At 41.5% G+C, this 12710-nt stretch overlaps 1 protein-coding gene and 1 pseudogene across 1 annotated transcript; one reads left to right on the top strand and one right to left on the bottom strand.

The window, feature by feature from the left end:
* Window positions 1-1062: 1062 nt before the first annotated feature.
* LOC123508297 lies at window positions 1063-4794 on the bottom strand (annotated as a pseudogene).
* On the top strand, window positions 4680-12261 carry LOC123508197. The gene is made up of 3 exons (XM_045261730.1): window positions 4680-4720; window positions 4777-4957; window positions 12121-12261. Exons 1-3 carry the CDS (start codon window positions 4680-4682, stop codon window positions 12259-12261), a joined length of 363 nt encoding a protein of 120 aa, XP_045117665.1.
* The last annotated feature ends 449 nt before the right edge of the window (window positions 12262-12710 follow it).

Below are 12710 nucleotides of genomic sequence, written 5' to 3'. Positions count from 1 at the left end.
CGTTTGTGTTGTCAAGTGTTGTGGGTCCAGTGGCATTGTGATGTCAAGTGTTGTGGGTTGGTAACGTTTGTGTTGTCAAGTGTTGTGGGTCCAGTGGCATTGTGTAGTCAGGTGTTGTGGGTCCAGTTGCATTGTGATGTCAAGTGTTGTGGGTCCAATAACGTTTGTGTTGTCAAGTGTTGTGGGTCCAGTAACGTTTGTGTTGTCAAGTGTTGTGGGTCAATAACGTTTGTGTTGTCAGGTGTTGTGGGTCGATAACGTTTGTGTTGTCAAGTGTTGTGGGTCGATAACGTTTGTGTTGTCAAGTGTTGTGGGTCGATAACGTTTGTGTTGTCAAGTGTTGAGGGTCGATAACGTTTGTGTTGTCATGTGTTGTGTGTCCAGGAACGTTTGTATTATTTGGTTAGATCCTGTAGTCATTTCTATTTAGCCTATTCTTACAAACATCATTTCTATCTCATCTTTCCCTCACCTTTGGCACAGTAACGTTTGTGTAGAGGGGAGTCGTGGGTGAGGAAAGATGTGGTTACTACCGTGTCTCTGCTACAACTGGAAACTTTACTAGGTCGACTCAACACAAGGGTTCAGGTACTAGGGACTCGAACACTTCCGAGGCAGGTATTCAATGAGACAACTCGAGTTTTTAATAAAAACGAGGACTTCTATAGACACATCCCAATTACACCCAGGGGCGCCTCACTTGGGCACACCGCCAACACTGTCAGCGTCAAAGGTGGAGGGAAAGCGAAATAGAAATGTTTATAAGCCAAGACGAGATAGAATTACCGTTTAATGACTACAGTATCCAACCAGACAACTCCGCAATACCCAGGGACGCCTCACTACGGGAAGCCACCAACTCGCCACACCCAGACGTCGATCAGTGCCAATGCTCAAGGAAAAGATGAAATAGAAATGCTGTTTGTAAGAAGTGATGATATAGAAATATTGATCAATGACTACAGGATCTAACCAGACACTGTAACACATAGGGCCACACCACCAACACCAGCACATCACAACCAAACACCAGTCAGCATCAGAGGTACAGGAAAAGCGGAATAGAAATGTTGTTTATTGACTACAGAACTTAGATAGACACTCCACCACTCTGCAGCACCCTAGGGCACCACACTGCTTCACTTGGGCAAATCGCAACACAGGAAGCGGACGTCATTAAGAGCCGTGTCGTCGCCAAAGGTGCCCTGGTCTTCCTGCACGAGGGTCATGAGGCCACACACCGCCATGCCACTCCTACAAAAGGATGGTTCAAGCCAGTGGCCCCACTTGTTCCCCGGAGACTCGAGGTAGCCATTCATCTGGCGACAGTACATGCGCAGGGCGTTGGCGGCGGTGTCGTCAGTGAGGGAACCTTGGTCTGGCTGACTCTGCGGGGCAACGTGGTACAGCAAAGACGAAGAAAGTGAGGTGGTGTGTGAAAGACGAGAGAGAGAGAGAAGGAAAAAAAATAAAATAAATAAAAAATAAAAAACAAAAATATTGCCAGAAAGACGAAAAAAAAATAAGAGAGATTGCCAGAAAGACGGAAAAAAAAAAATATTGCTAGAAAGACGAAAAAATAAAAGAGATTGCCAGAAAGACGAAAAAAAAAAAGGATATTGCCAGAAAGACGAAGAAAACAAGATAGTGCCAGAGACGAAGAAAACAAGATGATGCAGAAAAGACGAAGAAAACGAGGTGATAAAGGAATAACAAAGAAAATAAAGTGATAAAGGAAATGAGCTAATAAAAAAAATAACAACGAAAATGAGCTGATAAAGGAAAGAAGAAGAAAAATGAGGCGGTAAAGGATTGATGAAGAAAACAAGATGATACAAAAAAAAAAAGAAACTCGAGGAAAAGTGCAAAAGTCACAGCCATTCTATATCCGTGGCTGTCTTCCTATTGCCACTCCTGTCATTACTCTTACAGCACTGACACTGGACTTTCTTAAGATTAGCCTGACTTTCAATGACGTTTTCGTATTGATGGTGCAAAATCCTTATTGATAAAGTGACATTCCAATCAAGAAAAACATCTTTGAAAACTGACATTAAAAACAGAAATGAAATACTCGAGTCAGGTCGTTCTAGCGATTGAGAAAAGGAGTTGATTAAAAGCAAGATTAAGATCAAGATGCAAACTGAACCCTTTATTTTAGCAGGGAATACACTCTTATTACCCAGACTGTCTCTCCCACACTGGCACCGCGACGCTCACACTATACATATTCGCCTTTCCGCTCCACCTCCACATTGCATCTCCATTACATCCCCTCCACTGCACCTCCACAACACCACCACGCACCACCATAAACCCTGACACCACCACCACAAGACTTACCCGTATTCAGAAACTCATGGCTCTCTCACCACGACTATTTTCAAAGGTCACATAACTGATAAAGCGGGTTCTCAGGAGTGCTTCGCCTATCAGTAATGCAGAAGTAGTGTTAATCTCTCACTAGAACAGTAGAAACATCTTTTAAAAACCCGTGTGCCTTCTAGCAAATATACTATCCTGAAAGTAGTGAGGTTCGGCGCATAACTCTCTTCTCTCAAGTGCTTTTTTTTTTTTTTTTAATATATTGTTGCTCTTGATTGGCCCTCTCTCCTACATAAAAAAAAAAAAATGTCTAAAAATATGGCCCTTACAAAGACACTGCAAAAGCTGAAGGCTAAATGTACAAACAGAACACCATGTAAAAGTAAAGGATGCCACAAAAAAAGGCACTAAAACGCCACAGGAAATCAAAATAATGTCACAAAAAGTAACCCAAACACTAAAGAATACAAAAAAAGCACAAGAAAGTTACTAAAACACCAGAAAACACCACAGTAATTAAAAACAGCATGAAAAATTAGCAAATGACTACAAAAAATAACGAAAAAATACCAGAGAGAGAGAGAGAGAGAGAGAGAGAGAGAGAGACAGACAGAGAGAGAGACACAGACAGAGAGAGAGACACAGACAGAGAGATACACACAGAGAGATAGACACAGACAAACAGACGGACAGACAGACACACAGACAAACAGAAAAAGAAAAAAGAAAAACATCCCAATTCCACACAACACAACACACAAAACAAAGCCACCACAACCACACAACACTAACTACGACCAAAACCCCTACAGGAGGAAGCCACAAGACAGGCGCTGGCATACCTTCAGGTTGTACCCATAGAAGAAATCCCCTTCGTCACAGGAGTACAGGCCCGTCCAAGAGCCGCGGTTCATGGTGGAGGACGTGATATTCCCAGTGGATTCCCCGCCATGTTGTAACAGTGCAACCTGATGGCGTTGACGCTCGTGTCGTCATCCACCCCCCAGTGCTGCTTCTCCACCTGCCAGGAGTGAGTGGAAGAAGGTGGAGCGATGGAGGTTTGGAAATGAGATGGGTGATGTAAGTGACTCTCTCTCTCTCTCTCTCTCTCTCTCTCTCTCTCTTGACCTACAGCGCGAAGAGAGTAGAAGCCAGAAGAATGTTGGAAAAATAGGCACGAATGATGAAAAAGATGACGTTGAGAAAACATTGTATCTCTCTCTCTCTCTCTCTCTCTCTCTCTCTCTCTCTCTCTCTCTCTCTACCCTTGATGTGACGGACGAAACACGGAAAAGAGGACAAGCACCAAAGAAAAATGAAAAAAGAGATAAAATTCCACGAGGCGAGTGAAAACATCTCCACAGAGCAACCAGAATGGATAGACTCGACTCATCTCCTGCTGGCGATAAGGGAAGAAGCGAGGAGAGGGAGGCAACAGGAGGGTAGGACAGGAGCCAGGAGAGGGAGAGAGCGAGGAGACGGAGGCAACAGCAGGGCAGGAGCCAGGAGAGGGAGGGAACAAGAGTGCAGAGGAAAGGGAGAAAGGAACAGGCTGGTAAGGAGAGAAAGGAGGAAGGAACAGGCTGGCAGGGATAGGAGGGAGGAAGGAACAGGCTGGCAGGGAGACAAGGGAGGAAGGAACAGGCTGGCAGGGATAGGAGGGAGGAAGGAACAGGCTGGCAGGGAGAGAAGGGCGAAAGGAACAGGCTGACAGGGGAAAAAGGAGGAAGAAGCAGGCCGACAGGAAGAAAAGGGAGGAAAGAACAGGCTGACAAGGAGAAGGAAGAAGGAACAGGATGGCAGAGAGGAAGGAACAGGCAAGGAGGAAGGACGCAACAAATCCTAACAGCCTCGCCCCTCACCTTGAGCTCGAAGGACCTGGCGTAGGACCCCTCAGGACAAGCCTCCGTCGCCCCCCAGAAGCCCAGGAAAGTCGCCCCTAGGGAGTGGATGAAGTCGTCTGGACTGTACGCTGTCAGGAGAAGAGGGATCGGGTCATGGCGCCACAGCAGAGACGTCTTAAAATGCTACTTCTATTGCTAAAAAGACTTGCTAGGTCATGGCGCCACAACAGCAAGGTCTTACAACGCTACTTCCCCTTCCAAGAACTAAGTAATGGCGCGTCACAAAGGTCAAAACAGCGCTACCTCTCCTGGCAGCAACACACGTGGTCAAATAGCGCCACTCCTACTGACACTGGCTGGATCAAAGGAGCAGCATACTGGATGATGTTTTGATCTCGTTTTCTATGCCTTGCCTAGACTATGACGCGTTAAAGTACTAATTCAAATCACTGGCTATACGCACCGAGAGAGGGCGCCGCGAGGGCAAGGGCGAGGACCACGAGGCGCAGCATGGCGAGGGGCAGGCGACAGACACGCGGGGATCAGAGAAAGTTCGTATTCCTCCCTCTATATAAACTTCGGCGTCTGGTTGCTCTTATCTCCACAGCCTCCCCACCCAGCCCAGCCCAGCCCTGCCCCCCGAATCCATCCAGCCCAGCCTAGTACCCTTCCCCACCCACCCAGCCAAGCCCAGTATCACCAGTCCTCCCTATCCATCAGCCCAGCCCAGTACCCTTCCCCATCCACTCAGCCCAGCCCAGTATCCCAAGTCCCCCTACCCATCCAGTGTAATCTGGCGCACTGCAACACCCGTAAAGTCCCAAACGCGAGCATTTCTTTCCATCACCACGCGACCTTTGAGGAGGGCAATAACTGATAACGTGTTTCCTTGATGAATAGAAGCCTTCAGTCAATATCACAGGTAATTTCAAGGTGCGAAGCGCAATTACCTACCTTAGAATGAGGAAAGCAGCGGGTGAACGGGAGAGAGCGGCGGGAGAGGGACAGATTAAGTAGGAACGCAGTAATGAAAGGAGAGAAAACTATGTAATAAAAGCAGTTACGTAATATGGTGAGGGAAGACGCGACCTCCACCTCACCTGTCTCCTCCCACGCCACCCCTCCCCCCAGCCTTCCCCTACTTTGTCCCTCACCCATCTATCCCGGCCCCCACAAACCTCTCCCCCTACCACCTACACCCCCCTCTGTCCCTCTTTATCATCACGCCAGCTGGTCTTTCACGCAACAATGAAAACATCATGGAGAGAGAGAGAGAGAGAGAGAGAGAGAGAGAGAGAGAGATCCTATATAAGAACTACTGTCTTCCCCAACACCTCTCTCTCACACACACACCATCCTTCATTCTCATTCTTATCTGTCGCTCCGTCTTTCTATCAATATCATGCAACTGTGCCTGACAAGAGCTTATCGTGGCAACATCTGTCTTCCTCACACTGCGCACTGGGTCTGTCCATAACTCGCTTTTCTTTCACCCGTTTATCTCTTTCTCCTTCCCAACAGCCTGATCTCTTTTCTTGTCCTCCCTTCCCCTCTTGTCTCTAATGCATCTTCTCTCCATATTGTTTTCTTTCTTTCTCTTGTGTGATTGTACCCTTCCCTTCCCTATTCCATTGTTTTCTCTTCCATCGTTCCCTTCCTTTCATTTTATCAGTCTTCTCTTCCTTTCTCTTACTCTAATCGATGTTCTCTTTTCTCTCTCATGTAGTTATTGTTATTTATCTTATACATCCATTCCTCTCCTCCATCAACCCAATGCATTCTCTCTCTCTCTCTCTCTCTCTCTCTCTCTCTCTCTCTCTCTCTCTCTCTCTCTCTGTGCTGGAGATGCAAAGAAGACCTGGAGAACTATTAATCGCTTAATGGGAAAAACGTATCCGAAATCTCCACCATCATTTCACTTTAATGGAGGTACTATTACTAATAATTATGATGTGGCAAAAGCATTTAATGATTATTTTAGCAGTATAGGTAATTTACTTGCCAATAACATCCTAGATATACAGCCTCCTTTCAACACGTATCTTCCTGAACCTGTCCCTTACTCTTTTTATTTAAGACCTACGACACTGGCTGAAGTTAAATCTGTAATTCTTAATATGAAAATCTCTACTCCCGGCCATGATGAAATTCACTCAAATTATCATCCAATGTTGTGACATCATTTCACCGTTTCTAGTATTTATAATAAATAAGTCATTTCAGGAGGGAACGTTTCCACATCACTTGCAGATCGCGCGTGTTGTCCCTGTCTTTAAGAAAGGTGACAACTCTCTACCACAGAATTACAGACCAATCTCCATTTTGCCCAGCTTCAGTAAAATTTTGGAGAAAGTAATGGTTGTAAGGCTTACGGACTACCTCACAAATAATTCAATTCTTTCGTCATCCCAGTATGGTTTTCGCCCAAAGTTCTCTACAGAGTTAGCAGTTTACAGTCTTTGTCAAGATATATACAATGCAATGGATAACAAATTATTTCAGTTAACTGTGTTCTGTGATCTTACTAAGGCATTTGACACCATCTCTCATTCCATCTTACTACATAAACTGCATTGTTACGGAATACGTGGTATTGCTAACAACTGGTTTAAAAGTTACCTATCCCATAGAAAACAATACACCACTTTTAACAATGCCTCATCTCCTTGTAATAACGTCACATGTGGGGTTCCTCAGGGATCAATCCTTGGCCCTATACTTTTTAATTTATATTAATGACATCACCCGCAGCAGCAACAAATTAAGCTTTTACTATTCGCTGATGACACAACTATCTCTATTCAAGGATCTAGTCTTGAAAGTATCACTCACACTTTAAATACAGAGTTGTCAAAAGTCTCTAATTGGATCAAGAGCAATAAACTAACCTTAAATATCAATAAAACTAATTTCATGGTTTCCAATCCACTTATGTCTCGGCCAACACACACATCAGTTACAATTGATAATATTACACTAAATGAAGTTTCAGATTTTAGGTTTCTAGGAGTCATCATCGATAGAAAATTGAAATGGAAAGAACACTTTGACATGATGAAATCCAAGATATCTTTATTAACAGGAATAGTTTTCAGAATAAGAGATTACTTGAATGTTAACTGTTTACGTCAAATTTATTTAACATTAGTATATCCTCACCTATTATATTGTTGTGCCGTGTGGGGAGGGGCGAATGGAACGTATATAAACAACATTTTATTACTCAAAAGAAACTTTTGCGTGTCATTACTTACAAACAACGCTACGAACACACACACAATGTATTTAGAGATCTAAGATTGTTAAAGCTTCCAGACATTTTACATCTACAGACACATTTATTTGTACATAAATCTTTACATTCATTTCCCATCGAATGTGGCTTTACTTCAATGCCTAGTAATGTTACGCGGAGAACACGAGACCTACTGCTTCCGCTGTGCAGGACATCGCATGCCAAGCAGAGTGTCCTGTCAAGAGGAGCTAAAGCCTGGAACGATCTACCTCAAGACTTAAAATCCGATGGAAATATACTATCATTTAAATGCAAATTAATAAAAGAAATATTCGCCTCGTATGACAATGTATAGATGTATAGTATTTCACAAATACTACATACTCTGAGTATAAGGTTTTATAACAGATAACACTATTTATTAGGTCCTATTTTTGTACGTTATTTCATTTGTGTATGTGTATACTTTTTTGTAACAGCTAATATTATTTAATTTTGCTATATGTTTGTATATGAGAAGTCCCTTGCTATGATGTTCACCGTATAATAATCTACAGGCCCTAAGAAAGCTTCGGCTTAACGGGCCTGGCTTCGCAACACACTATGTTAACTGTCCATTGTGTACATGACTATAGAGCCAAATAAATGTATCAGTATCAGTATCAGTATCAGTATCTCTCTCTCTCTCTCTCTCTCTCTCTCTCTCTCTCTCTCTCTCTCTCTCTATATATATATATATATATATATATATATATATATATATATATATATATATATATATATATATATCTTCTATCTTTTTCCCTCCCTCATCCTTCTTTTCTATTCACTTCATATTATACGTATTCCAAACCCTCATTTTCTCCTTGTAATACTCAGTCTGCTCTTTTTTTTTTTTTTTTTTTTTTTTTTTTTTAAGGTCACGAAGATGACTGGTCGCGTTCCCGTGGGTGCTTTTCAAACTGGCAGCGTACGTATAGGGTTCTGATTAATCTGTCATTACAATCATGATAACGCACATTTAGTAACCCCGGCAACCTCCACCAGAGCGACTGTTTGAAAGGAGTGGGAGATAAAGACAAGAAATATTTACGTCGCAAATTCTGGGAAAGTGCGAGTTCAATGTTAACCGTTCAATACTGAGACGCATTTTTACTTTGATTTTTGGGTGCGATTAGATTATTTTATTTGCATTAGGAAGGGTTTATGGAGGTCAAAAGATTAACCCCTTTAATACTGAAACACATTTTTTACCTTGAGATTTGTGTACGATTAGACCATTTTATTTACACTAGGAAGGGTCTATGGAGGTATGAAGATTAATGGCCACAGTCTTCACTATTTCGCTTCCTACATGAGTCAATGAATATGGAAATGCGTATTGGTGCTGAAGGGGTTAATGGCCAGAGTCTTCCCTATTCTAATCACAACATATATTTCTGAAGCTGTATAAAATCACCAAAATAGTAACCAGATGAAAATGCGTCCTGGAACTAAAGAGGTTAAACTTTTCAACAATTCAAAGCACTAAAAGCAATGCATGGAGTGTTTATAAGCATACACTAGAGAAAAGGGCATAAAAGAGACGAGATTTTGAAATTTCTAGTCGGTGCGATGTTTATAGGTGGCTGTAGGAATAAGAAAAATGTACAAGAGTTAGTTCTCCCTGAATGGTTAGTGATTAATGAAAGCCGTATCAGATGGTAAGGAAAAGGATTGTATTATTTTTTTCTAGCGATAAAGACTGAATCTCTCTCTCTCTCTCTCTCTCTCTCTCTCTCTCTCTCTCTCTCTCTAAAAGCAGTGAGTGACGTTACATTATTTCACGCAAATGTAAACTCGCAATCTGTTTACAAGTACGAGAATGGGAACCGCGAGCAAGAATTTCGCAAACATATTCATAAGAACGTTCCTCTTAAAAGTTTGAGAAGCTTTGAATTTCCTCCTAAATAATGCCTCTCCCTACCCTCCCCCCATCTCTCTCTCTCGAACCCCTGAACCCCAACCCTCTCCCCTCTCACAACCCCCAACACGCCCCGACCTCCATTTCTCGCATCGAACAAGAGGTGCATCACTCTCTCTTATCAATTCTCGCCCCACCGCCTTCCCTGCCTTGCCCGAACTGACGTAATGCACACACAAAGCTCGCCCTTCCCACCCCCCCCCTCCTCTCTCTCTCTCTCTCTCTCTCTCTCTCTCTCTCTGATCATGTTCGCGCCTCGCCGCTTCCTTCCAAGGCTTCAAAATTTTTATTCTGGCGATTTATCTGGGGTAAATTTTACAATATTTCCAGTTAGGGATTTATATCAGGAATTTTCATGGATTTTCAGGTAGTGTCGCTCATGGGATTTGTAAAAAGAATGTGTCTAGCGATTTACTGGCGGGGTTTGTGAGATTTTTCAGTTTTTGTCAAGGATTTCAATGAGTTTGAGGTATTTTTCGGTGGGATTACTTAGGGAATTTAAGGAAAGAATGCATAAGAGGATTTTTTTCAATGGAATTTGTGAGGAATTTGTTTATATGTGATGATTTATGTGGGGAATCTCTCTCTCTCTCTCTCTCTCTCTCTCTCTCTCTCTCTCTCTGGGGATTAATCTCAGGTGTTTAATAAGATTTTCATTGGAGATTTATGAGAATTTATGGATTTAAGGAGATTTATGGGAAACAGTTCTAGCTTCTGGGGATTTACTGAGATTTCTTATTTACTGAGGATTTCTAGGGGATTTCGTTAATTACTGGGAACTTCGGGAGGATTTCTCATTTATAGGGGATTTCTGGAGAATATGTCTTGTCTCAGCTGATTTCTAGGGAGGATCTCTTATTTTTGGGAAGTTTTTTTTAAGCGGAAATTTCTAGGGATTTTTTTAGTATTTTCTAGGGATTTTGCAGGAGGATTTCTTTCTTGGGGACCGCTTGGGAGGATTTTTTATTTCTTTGAGGATTTCTGGAAAGATTTCCTTTGAGATCCTTTTCTTATTTATTACTTGAGGATTTTTCTCAGTTTGATCTTGGCCGTGTCCATTCAAACACCAGCCTCGTAAAGAATATAAACAAACAAAGGAATAAACTAGAAAATAAATAAATAAAAAGAGATAGTAAGGCAGAATTATGGCCAGCTGAGGGTCACTTTTCAGGGCCATAGAATTTCAAGGTCTTAAGGAAACAATCCAAAATACAACCACACTATAGAAACTCCTGAAGGCAAACAACACCAGCAACACAAGTAACATAAACAAACAACACTTGCCTCCTACTGGAACAGAACTACAGGAACCCTGCTGAACAATTTGAAGGGTACCGATTGTTTGTGACTTCCCCAACACACATTAAAGCTAACTATAAACAAAAGAATCAATGTTGTTTTAATTATCAAGAAGAGAACAAGTCACCAGTCACAAGATAAGGCGAGTAATTATCACTTGTTTTTATTTACTTTATCTTTGTGACTTCCCCAGTGCACATTAAGGAGAAAAGAACTCAGTGTTGTTTTAATCATCGACACACTACAGGACAAAAAAGGCGAAGAGTCACCAGGTATAGTACAAGATAAGGCAAGTAATCACCCACTGGTCTTCGTTTATTTTTTCCTTGTGATTTCCCCAACATTAAAACATTGAGGCAAACTATAAAAATATGTTGCTTTAATCATCGAGAAGGGAAGAAGTCACCAGGTTCAAGGGAAGTAACCATCAATAGTTTTCATTTATTTTTCCTTGTGACGTCCCTCATGCACATTAATGTAAAGTATAAAAAGAAGAAATCAGTGTTGCTTTAATCATCGAGAAGCAAAGTCACCAGGTACAAGATAAGGCGAGTAATCACCAATAGTTTTCATTTATATTTTTTCCCTGCGACTTCCTTGACACACATAAATGCAAAGTATATATATATATATATATATATATATATATATATATATATATATATATATATATATATATATATATATATATATATATATATATATATATAAATCAGTGTTGCTTTACTCATAAAAAAACTGAAGTGTCATCAAGTACAAGATGAGGCGAGTAATCATCACTAGTTTTTCCTGTATTTTTTCTTTGTGACTTTCCCGACACATCAACGCAAACTACAAAATATGGTTGTTTTAATCATCAAGAAGGGAAGAGGAAGTCCCGACATACATGATGAAGTGAGTAATTATAAATACTTTTCATTTATTTTTTCTCACTTACTAGTTTTCTCCTTTTTTCCAGTTTGAGTGACCAGTTTCATAAAAGCTGAACGTGCCCCTGTGGTATCTGGAAAATTAATCATTGCTGGAAGCCACACAGGTGAGTGAGCCACAGCACAGCCAGGTTAGGGAACAAAGTAAATGTATTGCAGAGTGTTTTTGTTCTCTCTTTTTTTCTAAGTCTTGGTTGGTTGCGAGAGAGAGAGAGAGAGAGAGAGAGAGAGAGAGAGAGAGAGAGAGAGAGAGAGAGAGAGAGAGAGAGAGAGAGAGAGAGAGAGAGAGAGAGAGAGAGAGAGAGAGAGAGAGAGAGAGAGAGAGAGAGAGAGAGAGAGAGAGAGAGAGAGAGAGAGAGAGAATTATAAACAGCCTTTTTTTAATCTTTTTCACCGTGGGCAGTCTCCTCAATACATAAAGAATAAGTCAAATAAAAGAAGTTGTCCAAAGTAATACTACAATAATGTATAAAACATCTGATGCAAGAAAACCACTTATTAAGAGAATGCCTCAATCTACCACAGGGCCAGTTCTTCTTGATGTCTGAGGAACTCTTAACACAAAGCAGTTCATTAGTCCACGAGTGCATTTCCCTTTACTCTGCAGACACAGCACTCCCTGGACTCTGTGACATCACTAATCAGGCACCTCAGCACTTTGACTAACTTGCAGTTCAATAAGTTACAAGGACTGAGTTGTTTTCAAAGATAAGTAATAATACAGCAAGAATCTATGTTTATAAAAATGACTTTATTTATCGTTCGGTCTTACCATTACATATAAATACGCAAAGTCCTTAAGAGTTACAACATGGATGGCTTGGGAGCACCAGAGCAAGTGGCCAGCTCCGGTGCCCAATGGAACACTAAATACTATAAAAAATCCTAAAAAATATGTAAAAAATGGAGAATTGAGCAAAAATCAAAAGAAAAGCAACTTGGAGTGAGCATCGGGTCTCCTGGTATGACTGGTTCGTGGACGACACAAGTCAACTTAATACTACGTACAATAAATTAAAGTAACACAGTAGCGGCACACATTAAAAACTACCACAGATCATTGGAACACAGAGTGAATATTGAGCAGGGAAATGAGCATTGATGTTCCTTGGGCG

The sequence above is a fragment of the Portunus trituberculatus genome, chromosome 24 (genome assembly GCF_017591435.1).
Source record: "Portunus trituberculatus isolate SZX2019 chromosome 24, ASM1759143v1, whole genome shotgun sequence".
Lineage (NCBI taxonomy): Eukaryota > Metazoa > Arthropoda > Malacostraca > Decapoda > Portunidae > Portunus > Portunus trituberculatus.
Note: the sequence above shows the minus strand (reverse complement) of the source record. Positions and strands in the feature narration are given on the sequence as shown.